This window comes from Columba livia, chromosome 1 (assembly GCF_036013475.1).
Source record: "Columba livia isolate bColLiv1 breed racing homer chromosome 1, bColLiv1.pat.W.v2, whole genome shotgun sequence".
Lineage (NCBI taxonomy): Eukaryota > Metazoa > Chordata > Aves > Columbiformes > Columbidae > Columba > Columba livia.
In genome coordinates, this window is record NC_088602.1 from 32,385,233 (window position 1) to 32,409,622 (window position 24,390).

General features: G+C 44.4%; 1 protein-coding gene across 1 annotated transcript in view; it reads left to right on the forward strand.

Annotated features, from left to right (window-relative positions):
- The first annotated feature begins 6,562 nt into the window (after positions 1-6,562).
- ERICH6B (glutamate rich 6B) overlaps positions 6,563-24,390 on the forward strand; it is a 38,838-nt gene continuing 21,010 nt past the window's right edge. Inside the window, exons 1-4 of the mRNA XM_021286794.2 lie at positions 6,563-7,190; positions 12,128-12,225; positions 17,544-17,966; positions 22,350-22,407. Coding sequence (XP_021142469.2) covers positions 17,603-17,966; positions 22,350-22,407 — 422 coding nt within the window. The 5' untranslated portion in view covers positions 6,563-7,190; positions 12,128-12,225; positions 17,544-17,602. The remainder of the gene's footprint in view (positions 7,191-12,127; positions 12,226-17,543; positions 17,967-22,349; positions 22,408-24,390) is intronic.

A 24,390-nucleotide genomic window follows, 5' to 3' on the forward strand; every position in this document is an offset into this window, starting at 1 on the left:
TAACTGAAACACTGTTTTGCATAATGAAAACACTGAGGTCACACATTGTACTGATGTTATTCTTCCCATCTTACCAAAGTCGTCTTCTGCATAGACAGAATATCAGGAATATGATTTACTGTTTGTACTTGACAGTGCATTGCAGGTATCACAGACCAAGTACCATGGTGCTCATTCTTGAATGGACAAACACCAAGGACATTGCTTTCCCTACTCATAATAGAAAAACAATAATGGGTCGGTAGTTCCCATCTAAAGCCAAGTTGTCATTAGTCTGTAGCTTGTGGAAAACTGTGCCTGCTTGCATGTTTATTCACAAGTTTGAACTACACAGAAAAGAACAGTTGTCCTGGCTGCAGAATCTCTGCAAACCCTGCAAAACCTTTCCTGAGCCATGAAATGCTTTGCTTTATTTGCTGCTGTGATTGTCACATCTTCTGTATCTAACAAGGCACCTGGAGACTGTCCTCCTATTTCTAGCAAAGATTTCTACCTGACACTAATAAGAAGACAGCATCCTGGCATCACCTTTTCAAGGCAGAAAGGGGCACACCAGTGACCTGGGAAGCCTCATCTGAAATGACTGAACCAAAGCCTGCCATAAGCTTACAGACAAGGTACATGTCATCAGCTCATATCTCCCTCACCTTCCACCCCAATGCTGATTAATTTCTACAAGTCTCATTCCAAGAACTGATGAATGACAGAGAAAGATATTTCTGTGGTTCTCAGGCCAATTTTTTTCAGTGCATCTTTATCTGCTTTGCTTGATTGATCAAAGATATCTTTCTCTGTTGTACCCTACAGTCTCATTGACTAGGCTCAGCCTTGCTAACCCCAAGCATTCAGCAATCATAAAACTTGTTAAAAATAAAGACAGTTAAAAATAAATAATTTTTTGAAAGTATTCTTTTTATTTGACATCTGGATTCTGAATCTTTATGGAGGTCAAATTTCCTTCTCACCCCTGGGAGACAGAAAGCTACTTTCTTTCTGATGACAGCTGATGCTCTTTTACAAATAATGAGACATCTGCCTAATTATTTGTCTTTGTTTGTTGTATTTACTTTTGCTCCATGGTTTTCTTCACAGAATGTGCTCTCTTGTTGCAGAGAGAACAAAAAACCACACTACGAGCTTTATTTCATGAAACTCTGCTTCAGAAGAGAAAAGCAGGCATGCAACTAGACAGCTAGCTACCTCCAGCTCCTCTGGCCAGAAGGATTATTATCAGCCCTTACAGTCCTATCAGCTCTGTTACCTGCTAGTATCTCCATTTCTTTCTCTTTGCACCACCCACCAACCACTGAGCCCTTAGAAACCATCCCCAACCATCTCCCTTTACACACAACCCCCACATTTCCTCTTTTGAGGAAGCCCCAGGTAGTACTGTTTATAGGCCAAAATTTGCATGTAATAAACGTATTTGAGCAAATGAGATCAGAAATTGCTTGCCACATTGTTCAACCATGTCATTTCTGATCCACAACTGCTGCCACAACACAGGCAACACTTGGGTGATGGCTTGGGCTGCGCTGCACATGTCCTGGGAGGTCTGCTAATGACACTGCTTCAGGGACACAGTAGAATGTTAATATTGAGTGAAATTGTGTACTTGTGTGGGATACCTGTGTTCTTATGGAGGAAAATTACATAACACTGAAAGTACAGACACTTACAGAAATATGAAGCAGCATTTTCTCCAAATTATGTGTATAAAACATCAATACCTGAGAAGAAGCATCACACAACCTTTTTTTTCCCAAATGACAAAAACACTGAAAACTTAAGTAAAAAAAAAAGCAGATGTGGTAACAAGAGTTGAACTAAAATGTGGTCTGGCCATTAAGTTTATTAAAAAGATACTTGTTTTAAATGCCTCATCTCCTGCATATACATATAAAATAAATTATAGAGATAGAGACGCTTTATTACACTGACATCTTAGTGTGTCTGAGAAACCACAGGTACAAGTTCACATACATGTCACTGCATAAAGTGCCTGTGGTAATCATTTTCATGGGAAAAACAAGCATTTGCAGGATCATATATTTTATGTCATAACTTCAGTTAATGCCTACATCAATCAGATTGTCAAAGCTGTTTACAACCCATGCCTGGATATTGCCAGCTTTTGACATGTTATTTCATGGAGAATCAGAATCCTTGAAACATAATTTTGTACCATTCTTCTTTCTTTCTTTTCTTTTTTTTTGGTTTTTTTTTGGTTTTTTTTTCCTTTTGCATTTGATACCTCTGTGTCTGGCAAGCTATAATTTGCTGGTTATGCATTGTCTGTCTTCTGGGGTTTTGTCAACATTTAGAACTAGCCTATGATATAATAGTCCCAAACGAGGATGTGAGAAGGAAGAAGGGTTGGAGCATCTATTTTTTTTTTTGTGAAAATTAAGAAGCCTGGAATTAGAAATGACCCCTTCCTCTATATTTTTGACTAGATTAAAAATGTGGAGAAATCCAAAGTCTTACCTCCATGCATACCATGTGCCATGTAACAGGGACTGTGGAGTTGGGTATTTTGGGCCATAAAGACACAGCACTCATTAACCCAGTACCAGCACAGAAAATTTCTAGGAAAAATTTCTAGGAAAAATTTCTAGGAAAATCCACTGAGAATAAACAAACCCAGATCTGCTTTACACAGTCACCAAATGAGGTTATCTCAGTCTAATGGATTGTCCATAAGATACAGGAGCTGGACTTGACAACAAGCCCATGAGAAATGAATAGGTGCAGTTTATTCAAAGGACTAAATATCTCACAGAAATGGGCGGAGGGGAGGGAGGATAATGCAGGAAGGGAGGAGAGGGTTCAAAAGCAGACCAAAACTTGTGTAGACAACTGCAGCATAAAAAAACAAACCAGCACTACCCTGAGACCTCGGTCATAAAGTTTAATGGCTTGTTATCTTTCCGAAGCCTTCAGTAACATAGAAGGAAGTGCCTGTTTCCCCTCACTTCACATCTTTACTGTTGGACGTTTTCTTTTCTCTCTCCATCTCTCTCCTCATTTTAGTCTAAACAATATATCTGGTTTGAATGCAACTATAAAGCAGGCTGCTAGCAGGGACAGAAGTGTGTGCTGACTGGAAACAGCCCCACTCCTGTCCCTTCCCAAGGACATTCCCCTTTAGCCACACATGAGGACAATGAGCTTGCAATGTTCTGAAGAGCCACAAGCATGCACCGAGGGTAGCAAAGGGGCGATGTGTCCCAGAAACTTGCCAGGGTGTGCCTGACTGCAGCAGGATCTCAAGCCTTTGAGGTGTTGTCAAACATTGTCTTCCTTCAAGACATCTATTAAACACTGGATTATAGAACACACTGATAGGTTTGCATGAAGGGCATTGTGAACCTGACTGACAGATTGATGGGATTAAGACATTAAGAGAACATTCGAAGTTTAGTTTTGACAAAAGTCAAGAAAAACAACTGCAAAGCCTTCCAAATATTGCTGCAAATAGGCTTTCCCACAGATTTAATGGGGGAAAAATGTGCAAATTCCAACAGACCCCGTATTAAGTCACATTAGCAATTTGAGATGCTTCGTCATTCTCTACACTATATGAACTGCAGAATTTTTATTTCCCAGACTCTACTAATAACAAGCCCTATAATTAGGTATCTGTCCTTTGCAATCAGCACTATAGATTTCTGTTCATAGGAGAAAAATTGTAGGGCAGGAGAACCACTCAAGAGTATAGGAAAGAGCTGTCACTGGCGTAGTGTGACTGGTTAATGGCTTCAAAAAAATTATTAGGAGAGAACAGTTCTTTAATTTCAACATGTAGCGTGCTAATAAAAAAGCTCTTGTTCATTTGTCTGTCTGATTCAACCCAACTCAAGTTTTAGGTTCAGACTCCTTCTTTCAGCCTGCAGTAGTTAAGTTACACATTTCTTCTGATTTCCTCCTCCCCTGTATTTGACTGAATGGCTGGCCACAGACTGTTCTTGCTCGTTAGTGCTTGTAAAGATTTGCTTCTGAAGTTTGAGACAGCAAGGCAATGTGGAAAGACTCAATGGAGAGATGCTGCCTGGGTTTCTACCCTCCCATTTTTCCCCAGTTTAGGAGCAAAAATCAGACTTATACCCATGCAGTTTGCCCATTTCTGTTCTTTGACATGCAATGAAGAGCCCAGCTGTCGGCAGGCAAGAATGAGATTGTTATTTGACCGTCTTGGAAAGCTTTGAGTAGCAGCAGCAGGAGGCTTCAGTATAAAATCTTGGCCCATTGAGCTCACAAAAGACGTCGAGTCAGAGATTTTGCATACAAAGGTAAAAGCATTTTGTCAGTCTTATTACAACCATTAGAAGAAAAGAGCAAAAATTAATCCAATTACGTTTCCTCCAGTAAGGCAAAATCTGCTCTTCACTGCATCATACTGTCAAGCCCACAACTCCATGAGCCATTCTGGTGGAGTTCCTGTTGACCCATTTGTACATCTGGAGAAGTAAATTTACCCACCAAGTCGCCTTTGTCTACATTTTTTTAATTATTTTCATGCCAGTACAGCATCCTGTTCTTCACTCCAGCAAGACTGCCTCTGGAGGAAGGAATGACAGGTCTCAGAGATAATCTTCTGCCCAGCACTTACCCAGTAGTCTTTTTATCTCTGAGGTTTCCAAAGCCAGAAGGGTAATTTTCAGAGCCACACATATTAAAATTAATGTTAAATCAAAAGGATTGCCTGCCGCGGGGCTTGATTGGATTTGGACAAAGAATGTCGCTTTCTGAAGTCAACCCGCATGTAGATCATTTTTTTTCACCAGCTAATCATGATTGTAAGAACATAAATCATGTGAATTACAATGAGCAGGGTTGATGAATGTGCACCACAGGAACTCCAGCTTCAATTCCCTTCGAGGTCATCACTGGAGAAAGTCTTTTCCTGGGTTTCTACTGCCTGGCACAACCATCCTAAGCCACTCTCTTCTGGGGGAGATGAGAAGGATCCCACCTTTGCTTCTGTTTTGTCTGTAACCTGTCTCCTTTTAACTGGAAAACGAAGCCTGCTAAATGTCTATGCCATAAAGGCTTCCTGTAATTTTTTTTTCATGCACTTACAAACATGCTCTTAATAATTGGATGTAAAACAAAAAATCCTCAGGAGCACAAGACTGAAGTCTACAAGTCTATGGGAATTCAGTCCTCTCAATATTTATGTTTAGCATTAAATACTTCATGCAAAAATAATGACTTTGACTCCTGAGGCCTTCCCTCTCTTATCTCAAAAACTGTTCATACACATGCTCTGGGATCTCTGCGCAAATATAAAAAGAGGATTAAGTTGTATGTGTAGTAAATCCTGCTTTTACATTAAATAGGTAAGAACTAACGGAGGGCCTTTGGATTAAAAATAGGTCCCTGTTTGCTCAGCAGACTAAAGCATTCTTTCCTCTGGCTGCCCTGCCATGCAGGAATTGACTTTTTCCTTGTGAGAAATTTGAGTCAGTTATAAAATCTATAGTATATTAGGGGTATGTACTGTACAATACATGATTTGTTTTAAATTACCGTATATTAGGGAAAGCCCCCTGCCACCACAAAAACACTCTGCAATGGGAAGCTGAGCCCCAGCCTCTGTCTGACAGCACCATCATGTGAGAAACTTCCACATCTGGGTGCCCCTAGGGAAATGCTGGGGACACAAGGTGAAAATCTCAATCACAGCTGTCCAGAAGGGAGGAGTACTGCTCCTGGCCCCAGACACTGTCGTTTTAAACATCATTTGGTGCTTTCTTCCCACCATTTGCAGCAGGAGCTGGGAGGACGAAAGTTCCTCCAGCCTTACCGGCCCTCCAGCTGTTGACTTATCAGTTGTAACTCCTTGGCCCGTATGCAAAGGTCAAACTCACTGACATTTTGGTTCAATTTTTACTACTGGTTCTGCAAAAGAGGAAAACAAAACTGCAGCATAGAGCTGAAGGGCACATAAAGCAGAGAGCTCTGCAGGCAGCCCAGCTGCACAGCTGCTGACCTGGTCATGTTTTGGTTTGTTTCACCTGTTGTCATTTGTTCCCTTAAAACAAACAAACAAAAAAAAAAAACACCAAGACACCACCAAGCATAAAGCAAATTCATCTCTGTGCGTTTTATAAAGTCATCCCCTGGGCCCACCACAAGAACAGCCGCTGGTGAGGAAAACATCTCGCAGAGTCTGGTGGAGGGGTTCAAAGGAACTGGTTGCAAAGGGTAAAACAAAGCTGGAGGGAGCAGAGATGGGGCCACAAACTTCCTGATGATATGGGTACACCTCACAGCTGGACTTTAGCAAGCCCTCCCTTTAAACCTGACCTTGCTTTCAAGAAATCTCTGTAAGAAATGAACAAGAAGTTTTTGTCTGAGTCATTTGCCTTTGCAACTTCTCCAGGATCCCAAGTACTTTCAGCTCAGACACTCAGCTGCCAGAATAACAAGAAATTTTATTTCACCTCTGGATGGGAGGAGAGAAAGGCATATCTATAAAAGACCTAAAACCCACCAAGCTGGAGACCCCTTTTTGAGGACAGCAAGGGTCACAAATTCACCCTGTGCCCTGGCACTAGTAGCTGGATGGGACAAGGATGATGGTGTGTGGGGATGGTGAGTACAGCTGGTGCCAGAGAGGGGCTCAGGATGCAGCACAGGGCAGAAAAACACCAGTGAGGGAGCCCTCAGGTGGAAAGGGTCCACCGTGACTGAGATGGATGGGTCCAAGCATGAGTTGCCCGGGCTCTTCTGATGGAGAAACACACAAAAGCAATTCATCTGCCTCCTCTCAGGGCTTGCCTGGGGCAAGATGTCTTAGGTGATGGTGGTAATGATCTTTCGTTTTAACAAGCTCGCAGGTCAGCATCTCACTTCCAGACAGCTGGGCAGCCCCTCTGGACATGGTCTCACACAACCTCTACCACAGCAAGTCCCAGTCCCCTCCATCCCCCGTCCCTGTGCCAGGTTCCTGCAGCCCTGATGAAATTTTCAGGGAGGGTTGCAAGCTGGCAGGAGCCCCCATCTCCCTGCCTGCCCTGTTGCTACGGCCCTGGGAACCATGACACCAGTGGACAGACAGAACGAGGAGACAATGGGACAAGGGGACGAGGTCCATCAGCCCTCAGGACCACTGAACACCAAGAGGGTGTCCTAAGCAGTGGGGCTCGGAAGGTTAATTTCCTCCCCCACTCTCCTGGAGAGAGGTAAGCCTGTCCCAGGATGCCTGTCTGGAGTTTTATTGGTGGGGGACCATTTTTAGAAACACATTGTAGCTGTCAGATGCTGCTTTACAACTTTTTCTGTGTTTACTTGTTGCTCCCATTTTTGTTGCTCTCCTCCCCCATTTTCCCTTTCACCTGGGAGATGAAAACTAAATGCCTGCATGTAAAACCCCAGCACTTTAAGGGGCTTATGGAGGGAAGAAGAGAAAGCTGCAGGGTGTAATGAGGGTTGTCTCCTTCACTGCAGCAGACAGGGGTGGAAACACAAGGGTGAGTGATGAGACAGGGAGAGATATGGAGTCAACACTCCCACCCCTCAGCCCTCCCTGAAGTCAGACTTCCCGGAAAGGTAGGAGTAATAGTTGGCCAGACCATATTATAGCATACCTTAACTAAGAAGCAAACAAACAAACAAAAAACCCCACACCTTTCTTTCTCCAAAATCTGTTGAGCTGATCCTGGTATGAGCTGGAGTCACTGTCCCCCTCTGCCCCTGTCCCAGGGCACTGGTGCAGACCCTGGGGTTGGCAGACCCTACAAATGGCATATGGAGTCAGTACAGTCTTGAAGGCGACTTCTTGATGAGTTGTCTATGGATAGCAGGCAGGAGAGTGGTTTTAAGGGCATTTGGTAGGACAGCACCTCAGCAGGGTCAGTGCTGACAGCATTACCTCTTGGCTTCTTTAGTCACTCTCTGTTTTCCATTCATAAATAATGTTCACATTTGTTTATCTCTTTTTCTTTTTATTTTTTTTTTCTGATTATGCTGTCATAAATTCCTACTTCAGAACTTGGAGTTCTGATAGACATCTCCACGAATATATGTATTTTTTCCTGGGATTTGCCATAATATTTTCATTTCTGGATGCATGCTTTAGAGGGAGCAGCACAGAAAAAGAGGGTCAGCTGAACAGAAGTACAGTTTATTCCTTCAGAGGAAGGAAGGGACATGGGAGAGCTTCCTAGCTCTTTCTCAGTGTGACTGCCCATGATTCTGTGATTTATTGTGCTCTAAACCTACAGTAACGGTAGTTACTCAGTACTGCTGCAAATTTACACCACTGGCATTTCACTGGGTGTATCAAGACAACAACCTTTAGCTCTGTGTTTAGTGGCTAATGGATTAGTTATGCATTATTTGCCACGTGTAAGAAAAGCTGTTTTGATCTCTACGAAAATATTTGGCTTCTGCAGAGCGCAGGGTGAAAGGCAGCAGTGCCTGGGCTTCCTTCTTGCACTGCTGGGCATGAAGCAGGAGGGACTGTCCGGCTGAGGGACCTTTGCACGGATGAGAGGATCAGGTCCTGCATGCTGAAACGAGCACAAAGTGTTTCCACCTGCAGCTTGCTGCATTGTCAGAAATCAAAATCGCATCCAGCAGTGACTTCAGCTCTGTGTTACCCACAGCCAAACACAGTAAAGCTCCAGCAGCACCATCGGATGAGTCCTTTCCACTTCCAGAGCAGGGAAGAGCCAGAACCACTGGCAGAGTTAATCGGAGTTTCTGTGTTTTCAGACAATCTAACTTCAGTTTATTTCTTCTCTCTCATGACACAAATCCCAGAACACATGCTGATAACTGTGATTTACAGCTTGAACAGCTTTGGTTTACTGTGTCATGTAATTGCTATACTGTTGAAGAGCCAGGCTTTCTGAAGAATATTTATGGACTGTAGCTGTGAGTAGGGCATGTTTCCTGTCTGCTCCATGGCCCAGACAATGAGATCTGCTAAAACCAGGTTAATTTTAAAATCCCAGCACTAGATGTTGATGTTTGGTTCTGCATGTCACTCCTAAGCATGCATCTTATGCCAGCATATTACAAATGCAGGGGAAGAGAAGTAACTTTTCTGATTTACCAGAATAAATGTTTTTAACTCTTAATTTGCAGGTGTCAGCGGCCGCAAGCAGAGGCAGCTGGTTCTCATCCATACACCTGCAGACACAGCATAGTCTTTATAACCTTGAGGCTGAGTGAACTCATCAGGACTTGGATCACTATATATTTGCCATATTCTTCTGTATTTCCTGTATGTGTGTTAAGGGCCATAGAGAGGGAGGCAGCCACTCAGTCAGAGTTGATATTGCTGCTTTGGTGAGATCCAGGCTTTCAGATGGAGTGCTTCAAACTGGAGGGTGCTGCTGAGATGAGTATTACTGACTCTGCTGGTGTTTGTGGGGCTGGTGGGATGTGATAAGTATAAGGGCTGCACAGCAGGACACCACTCAAGAGTCTTCTGTGTGATTTATAATGACCAATTGTTCTCCAAATGTCTTTGAAAGTGCAAAGTGCAGAAACAGAGTTATTTTAGGAGATTTTTTAGATTTTTTTCTCTACAAGAGTAGTGGTTACAACTTGAAATTTGGAGACCTAGCCTGGACACAGCTGCAGTGGCAGAAATAGGGGAAACATCCTGCTTGTTTTGAATGGGCTTCCTCTGCAATTAAAGCCCATAAATCTTATATATATATATATATGTATATATATAAAATATTATGTTATATATATAATACGTATAACATAGTAGTGCGCATAATGGTCACACTGTTAGGAAAGTAGTCAACTACTCTCCTTGGAGGTGTAAATAGATACGTATATGTATCTGCATCTAAACACGCATATAGCTGCTTCTTTAGCATTTAAGGAAAGGTAGGCTCCCACCAGCCCTCGCTGCCCTTAGTGAGTGGTATTAAGCTGTAGATCTGTGCATCACAGCACCCGTGGTGTCAGTAGACCCATCTGCTCCAACAAAACAGTGACAGGCGTGCTTCACTGGGGCCTCAGTCCCTCCTGGGCTGTGGGTCTGAAGGCTCCTGAGATCAGATATTGCATTGTAAGGTCCCACTGCAAAGTCACATCTAAACAAAGCAGAAGCACTATCAGATGCTTTTTATTGCAGTGGACTACAGAGCAGGAGATTATAAATCCCGCAGGATCATGCAAGGGTTGCTTAGAGGGACAGATTCCCTCTACAAGCACAAATACTTTGAAGATAACAAAGGAAAGTGGAGGCTGACTAAACTCATGTTTATGTAGGATTCTCTTCAGACCCATTGCGGTGTGGAAATTCCCCTGCAATGTCTGTGTAGGCAAGTCTCTCTAGCTTTGTGTACATAGCACTATTCTACCTTTTGGGATATGTGCAGGGAGCTTACAGCTGGAATTAATTTAGCTGACATTTTGCAGTACGGTGTGTAGTTTAGTCCTCATTTGATGCATTGCACTCTGACTTCTGCTGCCGCCTAGGGAGTTACAACTGTGCAAATATTACCATTTCTCCTGGGACAATCCCATGGGGAAGGTGCCCTCTCTGACCCTGTGTTTGCAGCACCCAGGGGAGTTGCTGGGGATGCTGGGTGCCACCAGCCACTCTCAATGAAAGAGCTTGCCCATGTTTTCCTGGCCATCCTTGCATCCAGTGGGGGACCTCAACACAAGTGACATGGTCATGGAAATGGTGAATTCAGCTCGATTTTTAATGGGGAATGATGGGAGAGCTCAGAGTAAGGAAAACAAGGTTTTGATGGAGAAGCAGGCAACTGTGATGGGAATACACACATGGGTTCGGAAAGCTCAGCTCACCGGTTTCACTGATCTCAGGGCAGTGACCCAAGATGGGGACAGCAGGAGGTCCTGCCGTGACCTCCCATGGACACGTCCAGCCCAGCTGTGGCTGAGAGTGGAGGAGTGGGCAGCTGAGAGATGAGCCATGACAGCAAGAGCCAAAGAAAAATGGAGGTAATGGCACCAGGGAGGCAATTCCACTGTTATTAACATGAACACAGTCATCACTCTGCCTTTGTCTCCCAGTGAATCAGAGGAAATTGCCTCTGCGAGCCCTTCGCCTTCCAGCTCCTTCAGCTGTGTTTTGTTTCTCTAAGATTCAAATATTCTGACGAGATTTCAGCATATTATTATGAGAACAGAAGAGCTATAGAGAAAGTGAAGCTTCACAGAGGAAATAGCCAATAAATGTTGCTTTGATTTCACTTGCTTTTTATGGTGAGCTCTGATGTCAGGGAGAGATATGGCATTGGAGAAGATGTGTTGCTGTGCTGCAGATGTCTTTGAATACTTACTGGGCAATCTCCTGCGACATTATAATGGGTAGTTCACCATTGTCTATCAGATTTTTAAGCCTGTCATTTCATATGGCTGATTTTTCTGTTTAATACTTGTACCCATGATCTATGAGCTTACAAAAGCAAGAGCACTCTTCTTTCTGTGGCAACCCTATCTGGCCAGATTAGCAAAACGTTTATTCACGTTTTGCTAAAAAGATTGGGCTTTGTAACAAAAGTACATGTCAGGTCAAGTGAAAAATGTGATGGTTTGGTATCAAAATCCTAGAATGGCTCGTGATGGGGAGGGGAAGGCAAACTTCCAAAGCAGAAATCTTTAATTTTGGCACTTTCAAAATATGGCACTTCATCCCTCTAATTTGCCATGGGCTTTTTGTTTTGAACATTTCTTTTGATGAAAGCAAGCATGCAAACAAAAAAAAAATCCCACCCTATTTAGAATTCAATAAAACGCTTAATTTGATCCTCTTCAGTTTCCTGGAAAAGTTCAACATGAACATTCAAGTACTGTGTTTATTCAAATTGTGAGAAACTGCAGATCCGTTAGTTGTGCAGCTTTGATGTGCCAAGTGCAAGGAGAGGGTCCTCTAAAAGTTACTGTGATTCATATGACTCAGTAGGATCATCCTGATGAGCATCAAAGCTCAGGCTGACAGGTGCAGTATGAGCACAGAGCCAGAGGCTGTCAGTCCTGAAGGCTTTACTCTCTTCATATATGATTCCCATTAGGTCAGCTATATGGTTTTGTGTGGAGCAGCAGAAGGAGAACAGGAAAGTCCATTTGAAAATACTTTCCACCACTTGGTGTATAAGCTGATGTTTCTCTTCTGTTTTAGGGGGGAAGTCAGGAAAACAAGAATGACAAGGCAACACAGAGAAGATCTACATTAAGGATGAGATCCTGTCACGAAACATTGCTGCAGTGTGGAGCCAGGTAGGTGAGCTAAGCCTGCGTGTCCATGGCTCCCGCACTTCCCCTGGGTTTGAAAAGTACTCTTTTCAGTTGTGTTTCTATTAGTTCAAATTTCCCATTTTCAAGGTTGCAAGAGAAAATTTTTAGAAAACCTTGTTAAGAGCACACTATAAAATATCTTTTAAAACATTCATGAAGCAGGAAGAGTTCAAGCATGGCAGCCAGTTTTAAGAAGTGACTGTGCATGGGCACATACCTAGGAGAAACGTGGCATCTGGCCAAAGGTGAAGAGAAGCACCGTACATGGACACAGGGCCAGAACAGCCCCTGCCATGCAGATATTGTGAAAATGGGACTGGCTTTCCCCAGAGTAGTCTCTGAGCTTTGCAATCCAAGTCAAATGCCAATTATAGGTATCACAGTATCACAGTATGTTTGGGATTGGAAGGGACCTCAAAAGATCATCTAGTCCAATCCCTCTGCTGGAGCAGGAACGCCTAGGTGAGGTCGCACAGGAACATGTCCAGGCGGGTTTTGAATGTCTCCAGAGAAGGAGACTCCACAACCTCCCTGGGCAGCCTGTTCCAGTGCTCTGGCACCCTCACTGAGAAGAAGTTTTTTCTCAAATTTAAGTGGAACCTCTTGTGTTCCAGCTTGATCCCATTACCCCTTGTCCTATCATTGTTTGCCACCGAGAAGAGCCTGGCTCCATCCTCGTGGCACTCACCCTTTATATATTTATAAACATTAATAAGGTCACCCCTCAGTCTCCTCTTCTCCAAACTAAAGAGACCCAGCTCCCTAAGCCTTTCCTCATAAGGGAGATGCTCCACTCCCTTAATCATCTTCGTTGCCCTACGCTGGATCCTCTCCAGCAGTTCCCTGTTCTTCTTGAACTGAGAGGCCCAGAACTGGACATAATATTCCACATGTGGTCTCACCAGGGCGGAGTAGAGGGGAAGGAGAACCTCTCTCGATCTACTAACCACTCCCCTTGTAATAGACCCAAGGACACCATTGGCCTTCCTGGCCACAAGGGCACAGTGCTGGCTCATGGTCATCCTGTTGTCCACCAGGACCCACAGGTCCCTTTCCCCAACACTGCTCTCTAATATGTAATTTCCCAACCTATACTGGAACCTGGGGTTGTTCCTGCCCAGATGCAGGACTCTACACTTTCCCTTGTTAAACTTCATTAGGTTATTCCCCGCCCAACTCTCCAGCCTGTCCAGGTCCCACTGGATGGCAGCACAGCCTTCTGGCGTGTCAGCCACTCCTCCCAGCTTGGTGTCATCAGCAAACTTGCTGATAGTACACTCTATTCACTCATCTAAATCATTAATGAATATATTGAATAATATTGGCCCCAGTACTGGCCCCTGAGGCACTCCACTAGATACTGCCCTCCAACTAGACTCCGCACCATTGACTACCACTCTCTGGCTTCTCTCCTTAAGCCAGTTTGTGACCCACCTCACTACTCTATTGTCCAGACCACACCTCCTCAACTTAGCTGTGAGGATGCTGTGGGAGACTGTGTCAAAGGCTTTACTGAAGTCAAGGTAGACCACATCCACCGCTCTGCCATCATCTGTCCACCTTGTTACATTCTCATAAAAGGCTATGAGGTTGGTCAAGCATGACTTACCCTTGGTAAAGCCATGCTGACTGCCCCTAATAACCCTCTCATCCTTGATATGTCTTGAGATGGCACCAAGGATAAGCTGTTCCATTACTTTCCAAGGGACAGAGGTGAAGCTGACTGGTCTATAATTACCCGGGTCCTCCTTCTTGCCCTTTTTGAAGACTGCAGTGACATTTGCTTTCCTCCAATCCTCGGGCACCACCCCCGTTTCCCAAGACTTGGCAAAGATGATGGAGAGTGGTCCAGCAATGACTTCAGCCAGCTCCCTCCGCACCCGCGGATGCATCCCATCTGGACCCATGGATTTATGGATGTCTAGAGTATTTAATTGCTCCCTAACCCAGTCCTCATCGACTCAAGCAAACTCCTCCGTTGACCTGGCTTCATCCGGGGTCTCAGGGATACAGGACTCCCCAGGACAGCCTCCAGCAGAGTAGACAAAGACAAAGAAGGCATTCAGTAATTCTGCCTTCCCTGTATCTTCTGCCACCAGGGCACCCACCCCATTCATCAGTGGGCCTACATTGCCTCTGGTATTAGTTTTATCCGCTATGTATTTGAAAAAGTTCTTTTTGCTGTCCTTGACCTCCCTCGCCAGCTGTAATTCTAAGGAGGCCTTGGCTATCCTAGCTGCCTTCCTACATCCTCTAACAGCAGCCTTATATTCTTCCCAAGTGGCCAGCCCCTGCTTCCATGACCTGTAAACTCTCCTCTTCTGCTTGAGCATACCCAACAGATCCCTATTCAACCACGCAGGCCTCCTGGCTCCCCTCCTTGACTTCCTACGTGTGGGGATGCTCTGATCCTGAGCGTGGAAGAAGCAATCTCTGAATGCAATCCAGCTATCTTGGGCCCCTTTTCCTTCAAGCAGTCTTGCCCATGGGATTTCCCCCAGCAATTGCTTGAAAAGGCCCAAGTTAGCCCTACTAAAATCCAGGGTTGCAGGTAGTGAGAGCAGGGCAAGAAGGAGACACTGGGTTGGAGGAAGCAGCAACCAAAACGGCCAAGTGAGACTGGACTTCCAAACCATGGGTGGAGGGATATGATTATTACCCTCTGCTTGGCACTGGTGAGGCACATCTGGAGTGCTATGTCCAGTTTGGGGCTCCCCAGTACAAGAGACATGGATATACAGGAGCAAAGGGTCAACAAGACATGTAGAGTCTGGAGCTTATCTGCATAAAAGGAGGCTGAGAGATCTGGAACTGTTCAGCCTGGAGGAAAAAAGGCTCAGGGACAACTCATTGCTGCCGATAGATGACAAATGAGAGGGTCAAGAGAAGGTAGTCAGACCCTTCTCAAAGCTGTTGCAGCTGTAAAAGGGACAATGGACACACATTGGACACAAATGAGAAAAACTAATTAAATATTGCCAAAAAAAAATTCAGTATCAGGGTAGCTAAATACTTGGGCCAGAAAGGCTGTAGGATCTCAGTCTTTGGAGATATTTAAAATTTGACTGGGCAAGAGCCCAAGGCCCCTGATCTAGTTCATTTGCTTTGAGGAGGGGCCTAGATGCTTTAAAATCAGATGTAGACAGCTAGCCCAGACTAAACAGTAGTAAAAGAGAAACATTTGGGGTTTCTCTGGGACACTGGTATTGGTTTTCACAAGTCCTGGATCAGAAGAAAGGTTTCAAAGAACTGAAAAATATTGTCCTGGGAGAAGGATAAAGAGAGCATTAAAGATAGTCCTTAAAGTGAATCGATATAGAATTAGGGAATACAACTTTTGCCAGACCTGCTCAGTGATTTCTTTTAGTGAGATTTATAAATTAAATTGACAAAGATAAAAGTACTGATACCCTATATGTGTGCTTCTCTATAGTCCTTGAGTTGGTTTTGCCAGGCATTTGTATTGAGAAACTAAAGTAGATCAGCTTTGTGGATTAAAATGCACTAACCACCAGGTCTCAGACCTATGGTCTTTAGAACCCAACAAGTTGTAGTGGATGACCACTACCTGAGTACCACAGAAACAGTGCCAGCTGGGACCTTGCCTGCTCAGTATCTACACCATGGATAGTGCTGTGCCACTCCTGCTTGGCGTTTGCCTACTCTGTTCTCAGTAATTGTCCCACCAGAGAAGTCCAACCTAGAGGCAATGAGCATGTCCCACTGAGAGGACTTCACAGACTGGCTGGGGTTGTAAGGGACCTCTGGAGATCACCTAGTCCAACCCACCCGCTAAAGCAAGTTCACCAGAGCAGATCACACAGGAATGCGTCCAGGTGGGTTTTTAATGTCTCCAGAGGAGATTCCACAACCTGTCTGGGCAGCCTGTTCCAGTGCTCTGGCACCCTCAAAGTAAAGAAGTTTCTCCTCATATTCAGATGGAACCTCCTGTGCTTCAGTCTGTGCCCATTGCCCCTCACCCTATCCTTGGGCACCCCTGAAAAGATTCTGGTCCCATCCTCTTGACACCAGCCCTTCAGATATTTATAAGCATTGATAGGATTCCCTCTCAGCCTTCTCCAGGCTAAACAGACCCAGCTCTCTCAGTCTTTCCTCATAAGAAAGATGCTCCAGACCCCTCATAATCTTTGTAGCCCTAGGTCCCCTGTGCATCTGCAGTGCCCGTGTATGTTTGTGTCTGTGGGCTCCCACAACTGACAGGGACCACTCTGCCTGTGTGGACAGAGAGGACCGTGTAGTCTGGACACAATCTATGAGTGCACCCAAGCTGACACCCATGGTGGGTGTCAAGAAGATTTGGGGCCTCTTGCATCAGTAAAACATCTGGAATCAACTGTCTCATTTTGCAGTCAATCAGAGCAGAAGAGCATCTTGCCCAATAGGAACTGTCAGCGTAAGAGGAGGTTGTGAAGCACTAGTTCTGCCAAACTAACCTTATTATTTTTCCCTCCTTTCTCTTTTGACATTAAACAGACTGAGTGGAGGAAGGGAAGATGCAGACGCAATTAACCAGATACTGCAAACAGGAGGGCGAGTGGCTTTTTATGGCTATTTTATGTTTTAGACACACAACTATACAGATTAATGCAATAACAAAAATCATATGGTATTTACCCTGGTTTTATTCACTGCAAGTCCTTTGAGAGCTGCTTTTGTTTGTCTTTATTTAATTGACATGGTCAGATGGCCATCAAGCAGGTCCAGTTAAACAGATTCAATAGATTCCACTGTACATTTTCATTTTTTTCTTCATCAGCGTGCACCACAAATGTCCAAAATCATTTGTCTGAGTACTAGTAATGAATACGAAGTGCACTCTGTTTCAACCTGCATACGCTAAGTTTCATCTCTACAGTGTTTTACAGCCAGAGCAAACTGGGTTAATAATGAAATCAGTGATACAATCTTTACAGCCTTAGTGGGGATGAGGGTCCCATTGTGTGTTACTGTGCAAGGTATTTGGCTGCTCAGCTTTGGGCCTATCTGAGTGCAGATAGGCATTATGCAGGGTTTTTTAGCTGTCTTAAGCTTTGGCGTTTAAGTGTTAGGTGAAACCTATTTAAGAGAATCCTACGAGTGGGACTTGGGCATATCCTTAATATCGGGTATTTGTTTAAGTGCTTTGTTGAATTGGAGCCTAGTAGATCCTCTCAAAAAGAAAGTGATTTTCAGTCTAATAAGGTTATCTTAGTGTGAACATTTTAACTACATCAATCAATATGCCCGTCAGGACTAAATGACTAATGGGATTTCTCTTTTCTTTCCTTCTTTGTTACCAGAATGATGAATTGACTTTGCCTGTTGCTGAGGATTCTCATCTCCTTAATGCATTGCAGATATGTCTAATGCACGCAAGCTGTCAGAGTCTGGCAGTAACCAGTCCCAACCAAAAATATTTCCCCTTGGGACCGGTCCATCAGATTCAGGCTCTGCTCTCACAGTGGAGAATGTGAAAAGGCTGGAAAAGAAGTACAAGACTTCTAAAGAATCTTTCAATAAGCAAAGAATTGAAGATTATATTAAGCAGACTGATCTTGCTCGCTTCAGCAAAGAGACAACCAGGAAAAACAGCACAGAGCTTGTCCAGGATGCAGAGCCTGAAGGAGCGTCCTCATCCTTTCCCACAAAGCAGAGCAAAAATACCAAAGTATTTTGCAGGAAGACCTCTGAAGAAATTTCAAGGAAAGATAAGCTAATAACAGGTATTCTTCAGCAATCAGCTAGAGAGAAGGAGGCAGAATAAGACAGCTGACCTTTATCTTTTCTACGTTTCTGTTTGCATATGGTAAATACGAGTGCCGTGCATGGGCACCTAAAATGGTGATGGATTTTGAGGACCAACACGTGCCTGCCCTTTCCTGCCTGCCAGTGAGGGCTGAAGTTGTGTGGAACACTGGGCTGTTTTGTACCATGTTTGGGGCAAAGATTTTGAGCTGTGAGAGCATGGTAAGGAGAACCAGCACCCAAACCTGAATCCCAAGCGGAGAGCTCATCACAAATGCAAGGTGCTAGTCTAAGTGCCCTGGATGGAAAAAATGGGATTTCACCAGTAATTTAAACAGGAGCAGAATGAAGCCAGGACAGAGCGTGACCAGAAAACCCACACATGCATTTTAGGCAGCACTTCTGAATTTCTAAGATGTTCAGAGTCCAAACACTGTGATTAGTTTTGTCTGGAGCAGAGTTGTTCTGTTGCATGTAAATGGTAGCAAATTAACATTAGACAATTCTATTTCTTATTAGATATCTCAAGTTATATTTACTTTTATTTATATCTACATATATACCCTGCTTTTAATAATATTATACAGCTTGTTAAGCAATCCAGCCAATGTCCAGAGGCAGATAGCAGGGACAATAATGTAGTTAATCCATGGAAAGGGAAACCTTCTAAATTACAAGGAAAAACTTTTTAAAGAATGGCAAGAACTTACCCCATTTCAGTTCTGGCTGCCTGTGGTGACACAGCCCATACCCTCTGCTTACAAGTGACTGTATGTAGGACAGGGTGACAGTATAAATAAGGGGTTTAGAGGTAAGATTGGACTTTTTACGTATTTCTCATTTGAATACGCTATGAACATGCATTCCACCTGCTATACAAGAGCCCCTAGCACAGCCTGCTTTGGCACAGCCAGAAATGCACAGCTGGCATGAGCGAGCCAGGCTAATCCTTGAAGTAAAAGGTTGCCTGTTTCATAGAGAATTCAGGCATTGGTCCTCCTTGGGGGCTGGCCACAGTAGTGTTTTGTGCTCACTTTTGCATTTTTCTCGATGCAAATTTGGCAGCTCCCAAGAACGAGAAATGTTTGCAGACATAAGGTTTATTTTTGAAGAGCTTTCCATGTGGAAATCAACTATTCTTGGCAGGCATACACGTGAGCTGCATCCTTGAGGAAAAATCTGCTCCAACAAGAGGCTGAGGTTCTGAAACAGCCACAACGGACTGGAATCAAATGCATGCAGAAACCTTGCTCAGTGTTATCCTAGGAAATTGCTTGTCGGATTCCCACATCACAATTCTAAATTCAGATGAAATATGAAGTTTCTTTCAGCCTGTTTCAGTAGACTGCTAGTATTTAGGCACAAGGAAAATCAAATATGGGAATGCTTCATTAGGGACCTAGAGTGAACATTCAATATGTCTTCAAGAATTTGTACAGTACAGTGAATCATGGGGCTTCTTGGGCCTTTTTCAATATCTTTTCACTGTTTTTTGTCTTTCATAAGAGTGGCTTATGTAATCTGAACAGTAACCTTCATTTCAATGTTTTTTTCTGGCTTCCTGCCACTGCTATGCCTCTCTTTTTTTTTTATGTCTCTTATTCTTCCATATTTTCTTTTCCACCACCTCCCCTGCCACCCTACTGTCCTCCCCAAATGCCTCCATCTCCATGCTCTTTCCCCAGACCTCTGAATGCCAATGGGTGACTCTCATCACTCTCATGACCTTCTGCATCCACCTGTCCTAAATCTCTCCCTCAGTGCCCACTGATTTCACAGTATCACACAGTATCACAGTATGTTTGGGATTGGAAGGGACCTCAAAAGATCATCTAGTCCAATCCCTCTGCTGGAGCAGGAACGCCTAGGTGAGGTCGCACAGGAACATGTCCACATGGGTTTTGAATGTGTCCGGAGAAGGAGACTCCACAACCTCCCTGGGCAGCCTGTTCCAGTGCTCTGACACCCTAACTGAGAAGAAGTTTTTTCTCAAATTTAAATGGAACCTCTTGTGTTCCAGCTTGATCCCATTACCCCTTGTCCTATCATTGTTTGCCACCGAGAAGAGCCTGGCTTCATCCTTGTGGCACTCACCCTTTATATATTTATAAACATTAATAAAGTCACCCCTCAGTCTCCTCCAAACTAAAGAGACCCAGCTCCCTAAGCCTTTCCTCATGAGGGAGGTGCTCCACTCCCTTAATCATCTTTGTTGCCCTGCGCTGGACCCTTTCCAGCAGTTCCCTGTCCTTCTTGAACTGAGGGGCCCAGAACTGGACACAATATTCCACATGTGGTCTCACCAGGGCGGAGTAGAGGGGAAGGAGAACCCCTCTCAATCTACTAACCACTCCCCTTGTAATACACCCCAGGATGCCATTGGCCTTCCTGGCCACAAGGGCACAGTGCTGGCTCATGGTCATCCTGTTGTCCACCAGCACCCCCAGGTCCCTTTCCCCTACACTGTTCTCTAATATGTAATTTCCCAACCTATACTGGAACCTGGGGTTGTTCCTGCCCAGATGCAGGACTCTACACTTTCCCTTGTTAAATTTCATCAGGTTACTCCTTGCCCAACTCTCCAGCCTGTCCAGGTCCCACTGGATGGCAGCACAGCCTTCTGGCGTGTCAGCCACTCCTCCCACCTTAGTGTCATCAGCAAACTTGCTGATAGTACACTCAGTTCCCTCATCCAAATCATTAATGAATATATTGAATAATATTGGCCCCAGTACTGAGGCACTCCACTAGATACTGCCCTCCAACTAGACACCGCACCATTGACTACCACTCTCTGGCTTCTCTCCTTAAGCCAGTTTGTGACCCACCTCACTACTCTATTGTCCAGACCACACCTCCTCAACTTAGCTGTGAGGATGCTGTGGGAGACTGTGTCAAATGCTTTACTGAAGTCAAGGTAGACCACAGCCACCGCTCTGCCATTATCCATCCACCTTGTTATATTCTCATAAAAGGCTATGAGGTTGGTCAAGCATGACTTACCCTTGGTAAAGCCATGCTGACTGCCCCTAATAACCCTCTTATCCTTGATATGCCTTGAGATGGCACCAAGGATAAGCTGTTCCATTACTTTCCCAGGGACAGAGGTGAGGCTGACCGGTCTATAATTACCCGGGTTCTCCTTCTTGCCCTGTTTGAAGACTGCAGTGACATTTGCTTTCCTCCAATCCTCGGGCACTTCTCCCGTTTCCCAAGACTTGGCAAAGATGATGGAGAGCGGTCCAGCAATGACTTCAGCCAGCTCCCTCCGCACCCGCGGATGCATCCCATCTGGACCCATGGATTTATGGATGTCCAGACTACTTAATTGCTCCCTAACCCAGTCCTCATCAACTAAAGCAAACTCCTCCATTGACCTGGTTTCATCTGGGGTCTCAGGGGTACGGGGCTCCCCAGGACAGCCTCCAGCAGAGTAGACAGAGACAAAGAAGGCATTCAGTAATTCTGCCTTTTCTGTATCTTCTGCCACCAGGGCACCCACCTCATTCATCAGTGGGCCTACATTGCCTCTGGTATTAGTTTTATCTGCTATGTATTTGAAAAAGTTCTTTTTGCTGTCCTTGACCCCTCTCGCCAGCTGTAATTCTAAGGAAATTCTTGGAAATAACTCCACTTGGGATGTTTGCACTGAAGTAGGTTGTCTAATTGCTGGTTTATCTGATAGAGCATTTGAGCTGAGCTTTACCATTAACCTCGTAGCTGGGGGCTGCAACAAACCCCGGGTCTGCTGTGCTCTGCATGCAGAGGGAAACATGCAGCCTGTGGCCACTGAAACGATGCAAATCTGGAGGAGAAGAGTGCTGCCCTGACAGAAAACCCCCAGGGCACTTCACCTCCCTGTACAAGGTGTTTGGGCCAAAATTCCCAGTTTCTTCCCCATTCTTGTAGCATCGACACCTTCCCACAGTAGGGCAGCCCCTGTCTGCTCTGCCCCATTGTCCTTGTGCGGCCACACCAGCACAAACCGGGAAGGTAAAACACCCAAGGGAATATGCCCTTCCAAAGAGTCAGTAAAGTAAAGAGACCAAAGCTGAAACCTGAACAGAAAGGCAAAATAAATTGGGTTGTAACTCTTGTCTCTTTCTCTGCAAAGCCTGCCCTCAGTTTCCAGCAACTTTTTTTTACAGCTCATTTTTGGGAGCTTTCCTTCACTCTACTGCAATTTATTATAACATTTAAACAGATGGGGGAAAATGTTCCTCATTAAGGTGGGAAGGTTTTATCTGAACTACAAAGTAATGAAATGGCAAGAAATCTCAAGGCAAGAAAAAAACCCTGCTGTTCTACACAAAAAGAGGAGGTCGTCTTTTTTTAAATAAAGCTTTTTCTCTCCCCTCCAGCATCGGCGACAGATTCCCCATCAGCTCAGCCCACTGGCTCTAAGCCGAAGGAATCCAAGTAAGGAGAGTAATTGGTAACATTTTTCTATCTAATTCAGTCACATTAGGCTGTATTTATGCCATATGGGGGTGAGCAGCAGGAACACCTAACAACAGGAGATTTACAGTATGCCTGAGACATCCACAGCCTGGCAGCCACTGCTGTCCCCCTGTTATTAATAAACTGGAAGTTATATCTGTCCAAGTGGTTGTCTCTGGGCCCCTCAGCATTTGCTGTATTAAAAGGGATGCTCGCCAGCCTCTGCAGAGGTGGTTCTTTTTTTCTTTTTTTGTTAGCTAGATAAATTCTGTGCAGCATCTCCCAAAGCAGCTGCAATGTGTGATTTTTTATTTTGCAGGCTGCTCTTCCAGCTGGGGAGGAAAGGGAGGTCTGATTCCCTAGCCACGGTAAATCAGTGTAATATCACCCTTCACGCCACCGATGCTGCTGCAGCAACGTGGTTTTACATTGGCCGGGGATGTAGCTCACTCCTTTTGGCTGTCGAATATAAATGTTAGACGTATCTAATCTTCCTTCCAGACAGAGAGAAGGGGAGAGAAGAGGAATTGAGTGCAGACGCTTGTCAAGAGACAAATAAAGACCAAATTCTTCTGCAGTGTACTTTAAATGGCACCCAGTTCATTGATAACGTTCCTTCTATGAATATCTGAAGGATGTTTTGGCTTTTTTCCTTAGATTTTTAGAACATGCACTTGGCACAAAGGGAAATGGGTTTAAGGGGCTGTTTAAGGGAAGGCTGTTGTATTGCTACATGAACATGCAGCAAGGTGTTATTTTTGTTATAGGGCTATAAATTCATAACTTGCAGCCCGAAAGAGTGCAGGCTCTATTTCTTCCCCAGATTATGAAAATGTTATGGTCTAAGGTAAAACTTCCATTGTTGGTATCAAGAGAAATCTGTCTTATGATTTCCAGGCTAACAGAAAGTCACTACGCAAATGCAAGAAAAATGAGATTTCCAACCCATCTGGGAGTTTTGTGTCTTCATGTGAGGTGCAGAGATGCTGCTGCTGTGGTAGCTGGCCCGGGCTGTCCTTAAGGGACTACCTGTGATTTGAGGTAGATGCAACCCACCTGTCACCAGGGGCTGCACTCCCAGCCCTCTTGGGCAGGTTGCTCGGTCTGACCATATCTTGTTCTCAAGCAAACACCAGCTTGACCTGTGGAACAGCACGAGTCACCCACCAACCCCCAAATCCCATGATATCTGGGTTTGATACTCATTCCAGTTAACCTGCACATGGCCATTTACTGGGCTCTGCTCCTCATGTGTAAGGTGGAGATTATGACATTTTGCTACCCCAGCAGAGCTGGGAGAGCAAACGTGACGGAAGCACTAGAGCATCACTGTTCTCCCTACTCCTTGAGTTTTCATCCACCGATGCATTAATTGGTGTGCACTGTGCCCAGAATTCTTTACAATTTGTAGGTAACTAATAAAAAAGCAGTGATGTGTAAAGGCCTTGCTGAATTACTAATGCAGATAAATTTAAAAAAAAAAAAAATCAGAAGCCCTTCACTCCCTCCTTTGAATCAGATCAAGTCAGGACCCAGCCAAAGTTTGGTTCAGCATCTTTTTTTTTTTCATTTGCCAAGGTCACATTCATCTTTAAATTAGTATATCACAGAGGCAATATAAAAATTCTCCCTGTGTTACACAGATAGAAGCAGCTGGACGCTTTGATAGCTCCATGTTTTAGTCTTGGAACAATTTCATACCCTGCCAGACAACTTCAGGTGAAAGCAAAGAGTGGGAGGGGGTATAGAAAGCTCCATTTGATGCTGTGATAAGGGAGCCGTGGGGTACAAGGAGATGCTGTATCACCTGGCAGAGCAGGTGGGGTCACCTAATGCCATTTGTAGAACTGTGTAAGCTGAGATAAGCAGGAAAGCGATTTTAGAATCATAGAATCATTTTGGTTGGAAAAGACCTTCAAGATCATCAAGTCGAACAATTAACCTAATTCTGGCACTAAACCA